This window comes from Schistocerca nitens, chromosome 9, assembly GCF_023898315.1.
Source record: "Schistocerca nitens isolate TAMUIC-IGC-003100 chromosome 9, iqSchNite1.1, whole genome shotgun sequence".
NCBI classification, from domain to species: Eukaryota; Metazoa; Arthropoda; class Insecta; order Orthoptera; family Acrididae; genus Schistocerca; species Schistocerca nitens.
Genome location: NC_064622.1, coordinates 335630206 through 335649682, shown reverse-complemented (window position 1 = coordinate 335649682; position 19477 = coordinate 335630206). Strand labels below are relative to the sequence as shown.

General features: G+C 39.2%; 1 protein-coding gene across 1 annotated transcript in view; it reads right to left on the bottom strand.

Moving 5' to 3' along the window:
- The window catches only part of LOC126203300 (cadherin-23), a 420699-nt gene that overhangs the window by 87608 nt on the left and 313614 nt on the right, over nt 1-19477 (bottom strand). The window contains exons 13-14 of the mRNA XM_049937557.1: nt 16047-16267; nt 12630-12808 (exon numbers count right to left, since the gene is read on the bottom strand). Of these exons, the coding sequence (XP_049793514.1) occupies nt 12630-12808; nt 16047-16267 (400 nt within the window). The remainder of the gene's footprint in view (nt 1-12629; nt 12809-16046; nt 16268-19477) is intronic.

Below are 19477 nucleotides of genomic sequence, written 5' to 3'. Positions count from 1 at the left end.
ATGTTGTTCGGACATAGAGGAGATACAAAGAGACAGGAACAGTCGTTGACATGCCTCGCTCAGGCTGCCTAAGGGCTACTACTGCAGTGGATGACCGCTACCTATGGATTATGGCTCAGAGGAACCCTGACAGCAACACCACCATGTTGAATAATGCTTTTTGTGCAGTCACAGGCTATCATGTTATGACTCAAACTGTGTGCAATAGGCTGCATGATGCGCAACTTCACTCCTGACGTCCATGGCGAGGTCCATCTTTGCAACCACACCACCATGAAGTGTGGTACAGATGGGCCCAACAACATGCCAAATGGACTGCTCAGGATTGGTATCACATTCTCTTCATAGATGAGCATCGAATATGCCTTCAACCATACAATCGTCGGAGACAAGTTTGGAGGCAACCCGGTCAAGCTGAACGCATTAGACACACTGTCTAGTGAGTGCAGCAATGTCAAGTTTCCCTGCTGTTTTGGGATGGCATTATGTGGGGCCAATGTATGCTGCTGGTGGTCAAGGAAGGCACCGTAATGGCTGTAGGATACTTTAATGCCATCCTCTGACTGATAGTGCAACCATATTGGCAGCATATTGGCAAGGCATTCATCTTCATGGGCGACAATTCATGCCCCCATTGTGCACATCTTGTGAATGACTTCCATCAGGATAACAACATTGCTTAACTAGAGTGGCCAGCATGTTCTCCAAACATGAACCCTATCGAACATGCTGTGCTACTGGGTATTAGAGGTACCGGTCTGTACAGCAATTTAGAACACAACCTCTGAAGGTCTCGCTGTATGGCAGTACAACATGCAGTGTGTGCTTTTCATCAGCAATAACAAGAGCAGAAATGATGTTTGTGTTGATCTCTATTCTAATTTTCTGTACAGGCTCCAGAACTCTCAGAACAGAGGTGATGCAAAACTTCTGATGTGTGTAATTTCTAATCAATATGCATGATAAAAGTAAGTGTACAATGTGTGTGCCACTAAAACTCAGAACGAGTCCTGGTACGATCAAGGGAATTATATGGCGTGGTAGCCCTCTATTCCCCATCCATGAAGAAGGTTCCCATTTTTATCCAGAATGTTCCAGAATGTTCCTCAATGATCCAGGATTTTCTGGAATGTATGGGTGTAGTTTGAAACATTTGGGAAGATACCTGAATGTTCAGTAACATCCCAGGTCATTGTGGAACATTCCAGAATACTCTAAAATGTTGTGGAATATTCTGGAAGATTGTGGACTATTCAAAGCCTTTTTGGTAAGTTCTGGAATTTGCCACTGGTGGCAGCTACCCATTGGTAGGTGTATGTAAGGCAAGACCCATAGTGGGTTCAGACATCAGTTTCTTATCAGTGATGAAGGTAGGAACTGAAAAAGTAGGGCACTGAGCGAATAAAAGCGGACAGTGAAGTGTGAGTCAAAATGATACAGTGACTGAATACAAACAAAAAATAAAGTGTGTAAAGTGTATTTAGTGTGTTTATTAATATATAAAGTTGGTTTGATTTATATTTTAGACAATGCCCAACGATAAAGGAGGAGGGGATCTTGCCAGTTCTGAAGCAAAACAGTGAAAACAAAAAGAACAGCAAGAAAAAAACATATGAAGCAAAACAGTGAAAACAAAAAGAACAGCAAAAAAAAAAAGAAGAGAAGCACTTTTAAGTTCCCAATGAATGAGCACCTTAAGAAGCAGAGAAGCTGAAGAACAATGAAATGAATGAACTGAAGAATTATGAACTGTGACACATTCTTATAATAAAAGACTGCAAACTCAAGCCACCCATAAAAATATCACCCTACAAGAAGCGCAGACAAGGACAAGTAAACAGTAAAACCTAACAAATGAAGCTTTAAACTATAATGCAACGAAAGAATATAACAGACACAAAAATATCGTAACTGGAAACATGTGCAACATCTACCGATTTTGCAATGAAAAAAATTCAAAAGGAAACACCACAATTCTGTTACATGATTGGAAAAATTCAATTACCACCAGTGGAAGCACGTCCACAGGAATTTTTATGTTACATGACTGGGAAACTCCAGAATCAAAACACTTTCTTCATAATATAAAAGCGTACAATGTCTGCTTCCATTTGACTTCTCTTGGTGTCACTTCAATCAACACTAATAGAAATTAAATTGATTATGTTTTTTCCATCCAGGGACTCATCTACGACAACACTGGATCATTACTACCACTATCCAATGAAGACCATAAATTAATGCAAGTATATTTCATCAGAAATGAAGAACCAGAAATTGATCAACGGTGCTTAAATATCAGTGTATCGAGATGAGAAGTAATCCAAGATGTACAGAGGATCTTTCACAAATACAATCAACTGATTTACATATTCAAATCCGCACTAGACAGAATAATTTCTGGTGTCTATGAAGTTATAATCTGAGCTGACAAAAGACAACCTGGAGAATACAAATGCTGATTTAATGCACCTCAGATAGATGAAGTCACCATCCTAATTGTGGACTATGAAAACACAAGCCGTGACATAACTGTACGACAGACAAAACAAGGACTAAAACACATTGCAGGGACACACCATCCCTATAATGCCCTCTAATACACATTAATGCTTCTGCAACAAGGGAACAGTTATCATTTTACTGTGAAACAAATTCAACCTCAAACAGGTGTATAAACAAACAAAAAGTCACTTCCAAAGAGTTCTATGCTTACTGCTTAGTGATCAGTGACAATGAAACATACAACCACATTCTCGACACTCATCATCTATTCCAAAAATTCCTGGTAGATAAGTATACAAAAGTAGAAGCAGAATGGATGCTTTACATAAGACTGAATCAGAAGAAACTACTCATGGACGAAAACATCCACCTTTGAGACACAACCATAAATGATGGAAACATTGACAACATCAAAACAATTGTAATCTTACCCTCATCATACATGGGAAGCCCGACACAAATGCACGAATACACTCAAGATGCCCTGACTTACATAAGAAAATATGAACGATCTGACCTCTTCATAAAATTCACATTCAGCTCATCATGGCCATAAATCAAAGAACAACTATGATAAGGATAAGTCCCCATGCAGCGACATGCCATAACAATTCCAAGTTTTTCAACAAAAACAAATGAGATTTATTGAAGTCATCATAAAATATAACACATCTATGGAACCGTTAGATTCTGGATGTGCATAATTGAATGGCAAAAATGAGGACTGCCTCACTCACACAATCTCATATGGCTACATGACAGAATTCATCCATCTGATAACGACAAAATCATCCAAGTTGAGTTTCCCAATCCACAAGAAAATCTGGAACTGTATGACATAGTAATGAAAACCATGATTCACAGACCATGCCAGCCATTAAACTCCAATTTGCCATGTATGAGTGATGGAAAATGTACAAAAAATTACCCAAAACCATACTTGGATGACTCACAAACTGGAGTTGATGGCTATCCCAAATACTGAAGCATTCACCCAAAAACAGTGCCTTCACAAAAATAATAATAATAATAATAATAATATGAATACGAGACAGTGACCAACTGGAAATAATCACTGGGTAGTACCATATAACACAATGCTTTACAAATGTTCCAAGTGCACATAAACGTGGAACACGGCAATCCAGTGAAATCCATCAAGTGTGTCCATAAGTATGTGAACAAAGGCAGTGACTTGGCAGTATTTCAAATAGCCAAAGGGAGCAAACAACAAAACAGAAATAATGAAATCCTTACATACCAAATGGGCAGATGCATCAACAGTAACAAAGCAGTGTATTGGAATTTTGGTATTTTCATACATAAATGCAAATATCTGTGCAACATCTAGCAGTACATTTGGAGAATGGAGAGAGGGTTTATTTCACAAAAGACATCATCAGAACAACTGCAAGCCAATCTCCTCAGAAGACAACATTAACAGCTTTCTACCAGCTGTGCCAAACAGACCCATTCGCAAAAACATTACTATATATCAAAGACCCTTCCTATCTTACATGGAACAAAACAAGAAAAAGCTTTCAATGACAAAAACAAGGAATTACAATAGAAGATCATCCAGGAAACATGAAAACTGGTGCACTAGGCCAAGTATACACTGTAAATCCCAACATCGCCTAATGTTTCTATCTCCGGATACTGCTACATGAAAAACAGGGACCAACAAGTTTCACAGATCTCAAGACTGTTGACCGTTACTTATGCATGATGTATAGAGAAGCATGCCAATGCTCAGGACTACTGGAAAATGACAACCACTGGGAGTTAACACTACAGGAAGCCTCACTCACAGCCTAAGCTGAACAAATGAGAGACTTATTTGTCGTAATTCCAACAACATGTAATCCATCGAATCCAAAACAGCTACAGGACTCCTTCAATGAGAATATGAGTGATGACATACTGTACCAAATCCAACAAGCTCATCTTGAATCGACCACCAAATTCAATGACAACACCTTCAATAAAACACCTAGAAGATAAATGTTTAGGAATAAACAACCAGACCTTAGTACAACTTGGGATGCAAGTACCACAAAAAGATGCTATCAGTCTGTTAAAGTTCAAAATTACAAAGGAAAAAAGCAACAACATCCACAAACTATTTCAATGCATTGCTCACAACAAACCACTCCTCAGTGACAATCAAAAGGAAATTTACAACATTATCACTGACTGGATCAACAACAACACTGGTGGAATTATTTACTTGGACACACAAAGAGGCACCAGCAAAATGTTTCCAATAAATCTATTGCTGGCAAAAATACATGCAAACAACACAATGCACCTGCACTGGTATCATCTGGTACTGCATCCACATTCATGGCAGGAGTATGAACTGCCCATTCCACACTGCAACTGATACTGAATATAGCCAAAGAAAAATTCCCACTACATAAAACCTCAAGAACGTCTGGATGGCGCGAACACCTACAACAAGCTAAAATTATCTCCTGGGTGAATGCACAATGGCACATAAAAAATCACTAGAAGGCATAGACAGAACATTACAAGACTTGCAAGGAAACTCTGCAGTGATGGGAGGATATTTTTTGACAAACACTTCCAGTTATCTCCAAATAAACACCAGCAGACAAGATCAATGCAATCACGTCTCTGGCCACACATACACATACTGTGTCTCAGAAAAAATATGAGAGTTGAACTATCAAAAGATGAAACAACAACAAATTTTGCTCAGTAACTTTTACAAACTGGTGAAGGCACATATTCTACTGACCAGATGACTGGTCTCATTCAAATCAACAGTGATTTCTGCAACAAAGCCATTGCTGAAATGAACTCATCTACCAAATTTATCCACACATTACACCAATCTGGACTGGTTATTTGAAAGAACAATTTTGGAAACTAAAAGTAATATTGTCGACAATATAAACTTTCATATTCAACAGAAAATTCCTGATGAAGAGAGAATAGACAAATCAATCAACACAATGGTAAGTGTTGAAGAAAGTGTGAACTTCTCTACAGAATTTATAAACTCTTTGCAAGTACCGTCAATGCCATTACACTGCTTCTGACTGAAAATTGCATCTCCGATCATGCTACTCAGCAATCTCAACTCACCAAAATATCTATGTAAAATGGAAGCTTACCCTCCTAGATTATATGGGCTACCAAAGATACATGAGCCTAATGTTCCATTGAGACTGATTGTGAGTGCTATCGGATCGCCTACTCAAGAGTTGGCTAAACATCTCACCTCCTTGCTACAACCACATGTTGGTAAAACTGATCATCACATTAAAAATTCTGTGAACTTTATTGAAGAATTTACGGAGATTATTGTCAGTCCTCGTGATATCCTTGTTAGTTTTGACGTGGCGACCATTTACCATGGTTCCTGTTGACACAGCTCTTTCATTCATTGATATGTTTCCCACTGATATGGTAGCTCTGTTTTGACATTGCCTGTCCACAACATATTTCCAGTATGATCATGAATTTTACAAACAAACGGAAGGAGTGGCCATTGTCAGCCCTCTGAGTCCAGCTGTTGCTAATCTATTCATGCAATTTTTTGAACAGCAGGCACTGCAGTCTGCCAGTAAAAGCTGTTTGAAGTGGTATCGGTATGTGGATGACACTTCTGTGGTATGGAATCACAGCAAAGAGGAATTGTATGGTTTCTTGGTGCACCTAAATAGTATTAATCCAAAGATACAATTTACTATGGAGAAAGAGAGCACTGGACAACTAAATTTTTTTTTGATGTATCAGCAATTTAATGGGCTGATGGGAGTCTAGGGCATAAAGTATAGAGAAAAGATACACACACCGACCGTTACCTCCACAAGGATTTGAACTACCATCCAAGGCAGAAGAGAGGTGTCATTAAATCATTGGTGGACAGAGCTAATAAGATCTGTGAGCCAGTTTATTTGCAAGGTGAACTAAATCATTTGCAAATGGCTTTTAAGAAAAACAGATATGCTGACAGCAAAATAGATCGAGCACTTTATGCCAGAAGAAAAATGTCTGACGACATTTGGCCATCATAACTGTCAGCTGGAAAAGTTTTTCTTCCATTTATTCACAATATTATGGACCGTATTGGGAAAGTTCTGGCCATGTTTCAAGTTGAAACAATCTTTAGACCCACCAAGAAGGCTAGTGAGTGTTTAAGATCCACAAAATATGCACGACGCTCCTTAGCAAATCCTGGGGTGTATAAAATTCCATGTAGCTGTGGGAAGGTTTATACTGGAACAACAAAAAAAGAAGTGTCATTACCTGCTTAACCAAGCACAACAGGAACTGTCAACTAGGATATACTGACAAATCAGCTGTAACGAAACATGTTTTTAAAGACGGTGATTACGAAATAAAACTTTGTGAGATGAGTATGCTAGCCAAGTCATCACATTATTATGCACATATGTATAGGGAAGCTATAGAGAATGGGAAACACCACAATAATTTTAATAGAAAAGAGGAAGGCTTAAAGTTAGACAAGATATGGTGGTCGACTTTGCACCAATGATGTGACAATCAATTACCATCAATTGAGAATAATGACATTAGTCAAAGGTAGACTTACAGTCAGTCCCACATGGTGTATGCTGGTGCCCTCTATGCACTGTATATAAATGGGACATCCACAGCCTGGCAGCCAGTCTCTGACTCACCTCGGAAGATGTTGCCCGCAAATGGCAATGAAATGTCAGGAAGAGGTAGTTTTACATATCGACCATGGCCTCTCAGCCCAGAAGTTTTAAATAATGTCATCAAAACTATTTAATGGGACAAGGATGATCAACTAACAATCACTGAATATCACTGAAGCAGAACTTATGACTGGAAAGTACAAAGGACACACACAACTTATTCCCGGAATACCACTGATCTCTACTGAACTTCCATTCCAATTTAAAAGACTCCAATTTTCAATCAAATTAGCCTATAGTTTTACAAGTAGCACAGTTCAAGGACAAATTTTAAAATAGTGTGGCATCAAACTCAAAGACTCCTGCTTCTCTCACGGTCAGCTATATGTGGCTTCCTCACCAACAGGAAATCTGAAGATGTGTACATATATACCCCAGATAACAAAATGAAAAAGTTGTTTATAAATAAGTATTGTAAATAATTAGAATAGGTTTGCAAATAATTTTTTTACTATACTTTAAAGTTTATCCTTTTACTTGAACTACCGCACAACCTCATATCAACTCCCTGAGTGAAGCCGGGTTCCCCAGCTAGTATAAATATAAAACACATACAGTAGCAATCAAAACCATTACATCAAAATTCATACACACATGTGATGATCACTTGGTCACCATATCACTAATGACATCACTATTTTCTATATGCTTAAGCAACAGACCAAAACTAGTGATTTTTTTGGACTGTCTTGTAAGACATTGTGGTCTCCTGACCTTCATTGCTTACATATTCCGCCCTCACAATCATATTCCGCACATCAAACTCGATAAGATAAAGTCAATGTTGTATGAATTCATGTAAACGATATGCAAATAACTAGTAAATTGCAAGTGCCCACCGAGATTGAAATACTCGAGGCTGGTGTACACACACACATTCGAAACATGACGGTCACAAAAGATTTAGTTCAGGAGAGGCAAACCGCACGCCAGGAGGCCAGTCCCTTCAGAGGACGAGTCAAACTGTCTACTTCGGCTGACGACCACCCACAAAGCAGACAGCGTTTGCCCGAGAAAGGGAGAACGACCCGATGTTCGGCTTAAAAGCAAATTCTGCTACATTGTGTGGGAGCGCCCAGCCTACGCATTCTTTGCAAACATAGCACACAGTTTCAGAGATTTTCACAGGGAGACAGCAAATGCCAAATGCCGATGCTACAGATTTCCAGATTGGTCGCCTTAAATGAAACGTCATTCTCCTGAAGAGCAATGCTGATTGGCAGACGATATTCCTGACACCTTGAGCTAAAGGAGTAATGGAAGAGACCGAAAGATATACCCCTTCATGTCTGGCATGGAGAGGGGTCGTTCCGTTGTTGCTCTTGGAGCGAGAACACGTAATGAGAGCGTGTGCGCTCGTACATGTACTCAAAGAGCGAGAAACAAGTCTCTCCTCAGTACTTCACTGGGAGAGCACCTCTGTCAAGAGCGAATTGGAGTGCAACTCTATATTGAGTCCTTGCGATTAAGCGTTGTTCACTGTTTTGGCTGCCACACTTATTGTGCGGTGTGAACGGACAGAGTTATAGTTAAACGCCTGCGAGCGAAATTTTGAGTGGCATTGTGGTGGACTGGTTATCTGACCAGTGTACCATGCCAATAGTTAGACTAGGGGCGAATAGGAGTCCTTGACTTCATCAAAGCGTAGGGAGAGTTTGATTGGCGAAGGTCAATCTAGATAGAACTAGAGTTATCTTATTTGTCAGCAGCGAGCGGCGCAGACAGCAGTCATCACAGCTCACGGTATTGTGCGCTACAGCTCTTGTGAGCCCCATATTTCCTCCACAACAGTACACTTCACTGCATTTCACACGTGACAGCCTCGACCGACCTAGCAACATTCTAACGGATAATTATTCAAGTTGAGTAGGCGCGGCTCTCAGCCATTCTGCCAAGTCAATAACAATCTTTTTTTTTAAAAAAAAAAAATCGTTAGTTTCATGTTTTTCTTACACTAACTAGCACTACTCCAGTACCCAAGTATTCCATTAGTTACGTAAGATATTTTGTGGATTTTTGTGTCACTTCCTTACAGTGGAAGACCCCAGAAGATATTTACTGCTGAAAGTTTTTCAGGCATTTCTCTTTAGAACGTTAGGAGCATCTGTCTGACTTCTGTAGTAGTGTGGGGGTGGAAATTGCATCCTGCAGGAGTTACAGGGTAAAGGGTACATCTCCGATTAATCCATTGCACAGAATGACAGAATAGCACCCACACGCTCACAGTATTTCATTTATTTCTTGTGTCCTATCAGTCTGAGCAGAGCTGAAAATGATTCTTTGTTATGACATTTAACCTCAATATTTATTTTAAACAGAAACGTTGTGGCCAAATTCATTGCACAAAATATATTCCAGAGCCTCCCAACTAGTACATTGAAGCTTGTCAAAATCAATGAGGAACTATTAGTGTGGCTAGTTCTATTTTTTGCACCTTTAAGTCACTTTTTCTGTCAAATAAACTGTAAAAAATTGTAACATATCAGAACTCTTTTACACATAACACAGTGTGAGACTATAAATTCATTGTGAAAAGTTTTTGTCTCCCATTGGTGAGGTTTTACCATTATAATAACATGTACTTGTATTATGCACAAAAGATAAGCATTCACCTCCCTCATATGTTCAAATGTAATAATAACTCTCTGCTTCCTGTGTTGGAACAACTGACTATTTTCACCTGCAAGTGCTTTGATACCTTTTTTGATACCAAGATATACCCTACAAAAAGGCCATATTTTGTCACTCATATGAGAAGTAGTGATAAAGTTTTAATCAGAAACTCAAGGAAAATACAGTTATATAATTAATTTTTTGTTTGTTTGTAAGTACATGTGCACTATCCTGGCATACATTAAAACCCCCATGCCACAGTGCCATAGCATGCTAATAGAGGAGCGAAAACAAATTAAAACATCTCATCGATAAAGTGAAGTATCATGCTGCAATTCATTTTGGACAGCTGTGGAAATATTGGCGCTATATCAGGCAGTAAAAATGGCATTTTTGGCACATGTATTGATGGCACAGCTGCAATTAAAACTTTATGAATACTTGTAGAACAGCATACAGGATTCAAAACTTGCATTTTGGAGGAGTGAGGTTCAAATCCCTGTCTGTTCATCCAGGTATAGGTTTTGTATAGTTTCCTCAAATCAGTTAAGACAAATGTTGCATTGGTCCTTTTGTAACAGACATGGCCCATTTGTTTCCCCATCCTTACCCCTCCCAAGGATGTTCTTTGTCTTCAACAAACTCATAACTAACAGGACATTGCATCATAACCTTCTTTCCTGCTCCCAACAGCAAACTCAGTGTTTCATATTATTGTGAAAGAGCAAGTAACTTGCAGCTCTCTGCAGGTTTGTTTTTCCTGGCCATGATCTTCTGATTCATAGTTAATCATCTTCATGATCATTTACATTAAAAACATTCCCCAGTTGTCTGTTAACCCTATAAATACTGTCACATGGAAAACCCTACCACCACTAAAAACACTATACAACACAAAAATACATAGCCATATCTGAGTTTTATTTCCTCCGTCTCTGATTCTATAACTCCTGGAGGATTCTCTGGGCCATAATCTAACAAAATACTTGTATAGAGTAACCCCATTACTCAACAAATTATAACCTTCACGACTGTGACTCCAACTGTGTTTTATACCAGACAAGCAAATATGTCTCTTGGAGTGCCTTGACTCAAAAGAACAAACCATGTTGTCTTGTCGTTGTACTTTAACTTTGCTGCATGCTCAAAAAACTGGAAATCCACAATAACCCAGTTCTTCAAATGTGTCAAGACAGGAATATCTCACAATTACTAAAGAGTCATCACTTTTAAATCATGCCTGTTAGCCAGTGTAAATGAATCACTGTATCTGTCATTACCTGAATCTCACAGCTATTGGCTGCAGATTTTTTTAAATTCACTAATTTTCAGTAAAGGAGATTAGCTGTTTAACTCCTACATTGAAAACATAACACTCTCTTTCTCTGTTTCAATTTTTAATCTCTTCTCTCCTCTTATCCTCTGATTAGTATACTTCCTCCAACTGTCTTACTTATTTCACTTACTTCTCTTTGTCTCCCTTTCCTTAAATTTCTTTATCTTCATTGTTTTTGTTTAGTCCTTAGACACAAATTTCATCACAAGACACTCAACAATCATGAGTGACACTACTGCCATTCTTTCAGTTTTAAAATAGTGACTGATGGAAAAAAAGCACTGAAATCTTGCTTATACCTTAACTAACATTTTCCACAGTTGTATGGACAGAAAAAGCCACATGCTTGCCACCCAAAGCCCACAAACAGTGTGGGAAACTCCACCTCAATCCAAAATCTCATGCAACATCCAACCACTTTTCTAGTTTATGGAGGCTGAAAGTAAACAAAAAAGAAACTCAAAAACCTATGTAAACACTTGGCAAAACAAGACCTCCCCCTTTCCTCCTTCCACATACACATCAGTGCTGATGGGGTTTGACTGACATGCCAGTATATGTAAACAGAAATTTATCCTTTCAGCACTTCCATTCAATATACCTCTACAGCACTGCATGCTCAGAAATAAACATATATTTGCATATTCTTCTACAACTGACTGTAAACATTTAGTATCAAATAAGTGTTTTGTTTTTCACAGAAAGATATGATAAGTGGTCATCAACTGTTTCATGTAGGTTTCCAGGGATTTCACAAGAGCAAGGAAAACTTCTCAGATAATGGTAAATCTCTGCTGGAGTAGATACTTTGAAGTGCAACTTCAAACTGGGATAACTGCTAGTGGGAGCAATTATTCAAAGTGTTCAACCTAACCTTCTCACCACTGCTCTCTGTATTTTATATTTACCTTCACTATCAGCGACTCAACAGGATGAAGTATTACTTTGAAGTCACAAGTACAGTTATTAAACAGAATATGCCTTGCTATCTTAATCTCTTGCACTACACTCACACATAAATTACATCAAAGGTATTAATTCTTCTTGTGCTTGTGCTTCTTTCTGTGATTTGATCTATTTCTCAAAATGTACCATCTCCAGTGACAGATAGTGCTACCAAAGCAGACATCTTGATCATTGGAACAGTGTGTATGGTTCTGTATATGTGTGAATGTAATCATGCATGCCCACATGTTGAGAAAGAGACATGTACCCTATGTCCATAACTCTTCTTGCATATGAAACAAACACAAGCATGTAATGACTAGGCGCAAGGCACACAGGTTTACTCAATGAAACAGATTGCTTCATCAACTCTTTCCATGTTCAATGTTTGCATTTTAGTGTTGCATACATATAACTGATTCATTTTATAAATAGATGGAGTTTGTGTACTCTTATACTGCTGGTGAACACAGTGGGAAATTATTCCAAATTAAGTGAACAACAGGATGACATACTGTGATTTCTCCGGTTGTTGAATTGATAGCAAAAGCAGACTGAAAGTCAAAATCTGCAGTCTGTCCAGGCTGAAGTGAAACTCCAGTGTGGTCAATAGCGCGGACTGGCTTAAGAATAGAATACTGAAGCACAGCATTAGAATCTGGATCATGGGCAGAGATGCGTGTCACTGTTGAACCTTAAGCAGAAAGAATACAAATTTTAACAATAGATATCAAAATAAAATGATGTCAAATAATGTAAATAGCAATAAAGCTACAACTGAGTTATAACAATAGTTTCAGAATCTTCAGCTGAAATTAAATGTATATACAAAACCATAGGACATTAAGAAATGTATGTTTCTTCCTAATTGACATCTAATATGCCAAAGGGAAAGCAGAATTATGCTTTTAGGCTACCAATTCAAAGTATTATGTTCACCACCAGTTTACACAGGCAAATTGCTTCTAGAGGGAGTCTGGGCTGACACAATTTCAAACATTTTAAATCTTCAGTTCAAATTCTGTTAATTCTGTTAATTTAATTCGTTTTCTGCAACTTCTATTCATATACTTACTTCCCATTTCAGCAAATTTACATATTGGTCATTGGATAGCAATGTCTGACACCTTGATCCCATTATTTTAACCTTCAGTATCAATGAGCTAACTGATTAGTTTTACAGTTAAGTCAGTTTGTATGTAATCTTATGCTGTCTCTTAATGCAGTATATCAGAGGAGGAATCACCTTGGCAGTGCAAGTTAACCACATGCTATATCAGGTCTGTTCAAAAAATTCTGAAATATTCATAATTTTGCAACAGCAGTGTGTCAGAGCAAAATGCAGTTGGTATCCACAAAAATGCCTGTGTTTAATGTGTAACCACCAAAAGTTTCATTGTTGTATGTCTGTTAGTTATTGTTCAGTGATGTATTGAGCAAAACATTGTGTCACACAGTTTTTCGGATTTAGGGATGGCAGAGTTAGAGGAGCAGCGCGTCTGGAGTAAATTTTGTGACAAACTCTATGGAAAACTTTTATGGAGACACAGCAAATGATGCAGGAAGCCTATTGTGATGAGTGCTTAAGCCGCACTTTGTGTTAAAATGTTTCACACAGTTTAAAAATGTCTGGACGAAAGTTAAAGATGACCCTCATTCAGGACGCTCTTCGATGCTTTCCAATGACACTCATGTCAGCAATGTCAACAAAACTGTGTGTGCCAACCAAAGAAAGACTGTCCAAGAGATTGCATAAGAATGTAACATTTTAGTTGGATCATGTCATGAAATCCTGACAGAGCACCTTGGAATGCATGGTGTTGCCACCAAGTTCATCCTATGGCTCATGAGTCAAGATCAGAAAGATCTTCACCTCACAATCTGCGAAGAGCATTTAGATTGTGCAAATGAGAACAAGATGTCCCTCAAAAGAATCATAACTGGTGATGTTGAGACCAAGGTTAACTCTTCTCAATGGATTGGGAAAGATTCTCCAGACCAAAAAGAGCTCATAAAGTCAGGTCAAATGTTAAAGCAATTCTGATAGTTTTCTTTGAATTTGATGGTTAAGTTTATCATGAATTCGTGCCACAGCAACAAACTGTTAATCGACAGTCCTATCAGAACATTTCACAGCATCTGAAAAAAAAATGTGAGAAGGAAATTGTCTGAAATGTGGTGAGACAATTCTTGGCTCTTGCCAATGGCCTTGCCACAGTGGAAACACCAATTCCCATCAGATCACCAAAGTTTAGCACTGTCGGGCTGGTCTAGCACTTGAATGGGTGACCATCCGGTCTGCTGAGTGCTTTTGGTAAGCGGGGTGCACTCAGCCCTTGTGAGACAAACTGAGGAGCTACTTGATTGAGAAGTAGCGGCTCTGGTCTCGTAAACTGAGACACAGCCAGGAGAGCAGTGTGCTGACCACATGCCCCTCCATATCCGCATCCATAGACCGACACCTGTGGGCTGAGGATGACACGGCAGTCAGTCGGTGCTGTTGGGCCTTCCAAAGCCTGTTTGGATGGAGTTTAGTAGAATAGTTCTTGGCTCTTGCATCATGATAATGCACCCATACACTCATTCCTGTTGGTGTGTGACTACTCCACAAAAAACAAAATCACTGGGCTGGCTCATCTGCCATACTCTTCAGACCTGGCTGCTATGGAGTTTTTATATTTCCAAAGTTGAAAACCCTGTTGAAAGGATGAAGATCTGCAATGGCAGACGAGATAAAAGAAAATTCACAGATTGCACTTCACACAATCCAGTAAGAGGCATATCAAGACTGCTTCTGGAAGTGGACATGGCATTGGTAATGGTGTATCAATTTTGGAGGAGAGTATTTCGAAGGAGAACATGCACAATAAGTAAAAGGTAAGCAGAGAAAAATTTTGTGGACAAAGTTCTGAAATATATGTTGACTTATTAAATTCAGTGTAACAAGAAAGGGGTGATTATCATGTGTCAGTAGATTCATAGACCCTTTCTTCTGTTTTATTAAATATTGGGCAGAAGATTGCAAGTGATAATGGCAGTGGTCCCAAAAAAATGTGGGAGTGAATATTTCACAACAATGTACTGATAAGCACCTGTGCAATTATTCAATGCCAAATCATTTAAGTGATGATTTCTTGTGTGTGTCTAACATTTCATTATATGCTCATGACATGATACACCACATGAATGTTTTAACTCACAGTCCTTCCTGTCATGTTTTAATAACGTGTTCTGAATACATACAACAGTTTTTGATATAACAGATGACCTACAACCCTCCACAATGTCACACAGTCTGTTGTGGACACTAATAAGGTTGAGTAACTAGCAGAAGATTAGTGTAGAAGATCTTATGTGATTACAGTCACCTTTAACCAGTCACACAGTACATGTGATACATGAGTTAACTGATCTGCATAGTTATCAACAACAATGAACTCCAATGGCATTACAAGGTATTGCTCACAGTGCAAGAGGAAAGATGAAAATGCCCTACACAATTTATATTTGGAGAAGATTTCTGCCAAAAAATCAGGAGGAATTCTTAATGTAATTGCTGAGAACTACACAGCGGACCTACTTGTCATGGAGTGTAATGCTGATAAGTACTGGGTTTAATATAAATAAATATGTCACTGTGGATTTCAGAATGGTGGTCATAATCATGGACAGGGTCTCTAGGTCATAAAGTAAATGTGCAAGAAGAAGGGAGCAATTTTATTTACTGCTTTTTACATTCAATATGATAAAATATAAATGTTTTAAAAAGTTATCAACTCATTGTCAATTTTTTAAACTGATAATGTTATACACAATGACTAAAAATGGAAACTGAGAATAAATAAATAAAGAATACTAAGAGAAAAGTTTGCACCATCAACAACACTGAGCAACATGTTTTTCTTTAAAAAGCTGAATCTGCATTCACTCACCAACTGGTGCCCTTTCTGAAATATACTGGATGTAAGATGAATCAGAATCCAGAAATGCAGGAGGCTTATTGTTAACATCAGTTACATTAATGGCAACAGTAGCTGTAGCCGTCTCACGCACTGGACTTCCAGAGTCCACAGCATGAACAACCACATCAAAATGGTCTATTCCTGAATCCAGATCTAGATGAGCTTCTGGGGATACGGTAATCTCTCCAGTTCTGTTGGAAAAAGATGAGAAAGAAGCTTAGTTAGACAAATCAGTAATAAAAATAGAACTTAAAATACAAAACTTGAAGAAAGTCACTACCTACATACATATATAACTGAGCACCATCATCAAAATGAAAAACACACAGCTGGTTTAAAGGCTATTAGTGAGGCAGCTGTTAGACTGAGAAGAATGCATTGATAAGCAAGATTCTAGCAAAGTCACTGAACTTGGTGGCAGGTTTATTTGATAATGGAGGCACCTAACAGTTATATATAGGATGTTTTCACGGAATAATTTGAGTAGGAATGTGTCCCATGAGAAAAATGCACCTGTTAAGACGTGTACAAGATGGCAACTGCTAATACAGCAATTCTAAGCAAAGTCTGCTGCTTGTTAATCATTTGGGCCTGAAGCACTGGTTGTTGTTGGAATCAGCAAGTTCTAAAATTTAAATATGATATAACAGTGGAATGTTATTCAGTTAACTATCATCTACATTCAGAACCAGATACTTTTGGCTGAAATAAGTAACAGTGTAACACACTTAAGTACAGAAATAATATTTCATTTTAGACTTAATTGGAACAAGAACAGATTTTCTTAGGTTTATTTTTCAAGTCAATAAATGTGGAATTTGTATTTCTAAAACTAAAAACTCAATGTTTCCTTGAACTGGTTGCAGTGCATGTGTGCACATATGTGTGTGTGTGTGTGTGTGTGTGTGTGCATGAGAGAGAGTCAGAAAGCAGTGGGACGGGTGGGGGAGGGGGGGGGGGTTGCTGGTAAATAGTGATACGAAGAAGACCTATTTAGACTTCACTATTACAGGAACTACCTATTCCATAACATAATAGCTTTTTTACATATAGATTCCTCAGTCATCTCCTTAACTACGTCAGTGACAAATGTCATATTTTAAGTAACACAATGAAAAAAAAATCAGTGAGCATTTCTGCACTAATTATTCTGAGAACTGTGTGCAGATACTTCCATACTGTATTAAAGGCTAACCAACTGACAAGACGCAAAGAGCAGATGCAACATACAAAGCATATGTATCATAGATGAAGACAACATCCATACTCAATATCTTTTACTAAGCTCACAAATATTACTTGACATGAAAATTTAAACATACATAAGAGTCTATTAAAGAAATAATGGCATGATATTGCTTTGAGTTTGTCCTTGAGAGGTACTGGAATGATACCATCAGAATGATGAAAGACATGCGTCAAGGTAGCGGTCCTGTGGCAGCACACAGTTTTCATTTGCTACAGATGTTCAATGTGGCATATAATCAGTTAAAAAGAAAAGAAATTCATCACAGTTTGCTACATACTGAAGAAACTAAGAGCCTGAGAAGAATATGAAAGGTTGGTACAGAGTTAGCGATGTATTTTGCCAACTACGGCAAGGAATGTTTGTGGTAGAAAGGCATACAGTAATTCAGATAAAAAATACTAATGAAACAATGGAAAATCCAGGATGGAATGTAACAATATTATGAAAAGGAAAGTTGCTACTCACCATATAGCAGAGATGCTGAGTCGAAGATGGGCACAACAACAACATTGTCACAAATAAGCTTTGTGTCAACAAGGCCTTTGTCAAAAATAGACAACACACACACACACACTTACACAAATGCAACTCACACAGACATGACTGTACTCTCTGGCAGCTGAAGCCACACTGTGAGCAGCAGTAGTGCATGATGAGAGTGGCAACTGGGTGGGGGTAAGGAGGAGGCTGGGATGGGGAGGTGGAGGGATAGTAGGGTAGAGGTGGGGGAGGGGACAGTGAAGTGCTGCTGTGGAATACGCAGGGATGAGGTGGAGAGAGGGTAAGCAGCTAGGTGCAGTCAGGAGGATAGACGGAGGGCAGGGGAGAAGAGTAAATGGGCGGTAGAGGAAAAGGAGAGAAGTAAAAAGGTTGAGTGCATCGGTGGAATCAGGGCTGTATAGTGCTTGAATTGGAACAGGGAACGGGCTGGATGGGTGAGGACAATGACTAATGAAGGTTGAGGCCAGGAGAGTTACAGGAATGCAGGATGTATTGCAGGGAGTGTTCCTGCCTGCACAATTCAGAAGAGCTAGTGTTGGTGGGAAGGATCCATATGGCACAAGCTGTGGAGCAGTGACTGAAATGAATGATGTCATTTTGGGCAGCATGTTCAGTAACAGTGTGGTCCACTTGTTTTTTGGCCATTCATGTGGACAGACAACTTGTATCATGGCCACAAAGAATGCAGCACAGTGGTTGCAGCTTAACTTCTAGATCACATGACTGGTTTCACCAGTAGCCCTGCCTTTGATGGGATAGATGCTGTCGGTGACTGGACTGGAGTAGGTTGTGGTGGCAGGATGTACGGGACAGGTCTTGCATCTAAGTCTATTACAGGGATATGAGCCCTGAGGTAAGGTGTTGGGAGCAGGGGTGTAGGGATGGACGAGTATATTGTGTACGTTCAGTGGACGATGGAATAGCACAGTGGGAAGTGAGGAAAGGACAGTGGACAGGACCTTTCTCATCTCAGGGCACAATGACAGGTAGTTCAAACCCTGGCAAAGAATGTAATTCAGTTGCTCCAGTCCTGGGTGGCACTGAGTTACGGGGGAATGCTCCTCTGTTGCCGGACGTTGAGACTTTGGGAGAAGGTGGGAGACTGGAGAGATAAGGCATGGGGATATTTGTTTTTGTACAAGGCTGGGAGGATAATTATGGTCTATGAAGGTTTCAGTGAGACCCTTGGTATATTTTGAGTGGGACCGCTCGTCGCTGCTGATGTGATGCCTACTGGTGGCTAGGCTGGCCTTCTACATATGGAACAGGTGGCAGCTGTCGAAGTGGAGGTATTGCTGGTGGTTAGTAGGTCTGATATGAACAAAAGTACTGATATAGCCATCTTTGAGGTTGAGGTCAACATCTAGGAAGGTGGCTTGTTGGGTTGAGCAGGATCAGGCGAAGCAAATGGGGGAGAAGCTGTTGAGGTTCTGCAGGCATGTGGATAGGGTGTCCTCGCCCTTGATCCAGATCATAAAGATGTCATTAATGGATCTGAGCCAGGGGAGGGGTTAAGGATTCTAGATGTTTAGGAAGGATTCCTCTAGATGGCCCATGAATACGTTAGCATAGGATGGTGCCATGTGGGTGCCCACATCCGTACCCCGGATTTGTTTGTAGGTAAAGCCTTCAAAGGAGAAGTAATTGTGGG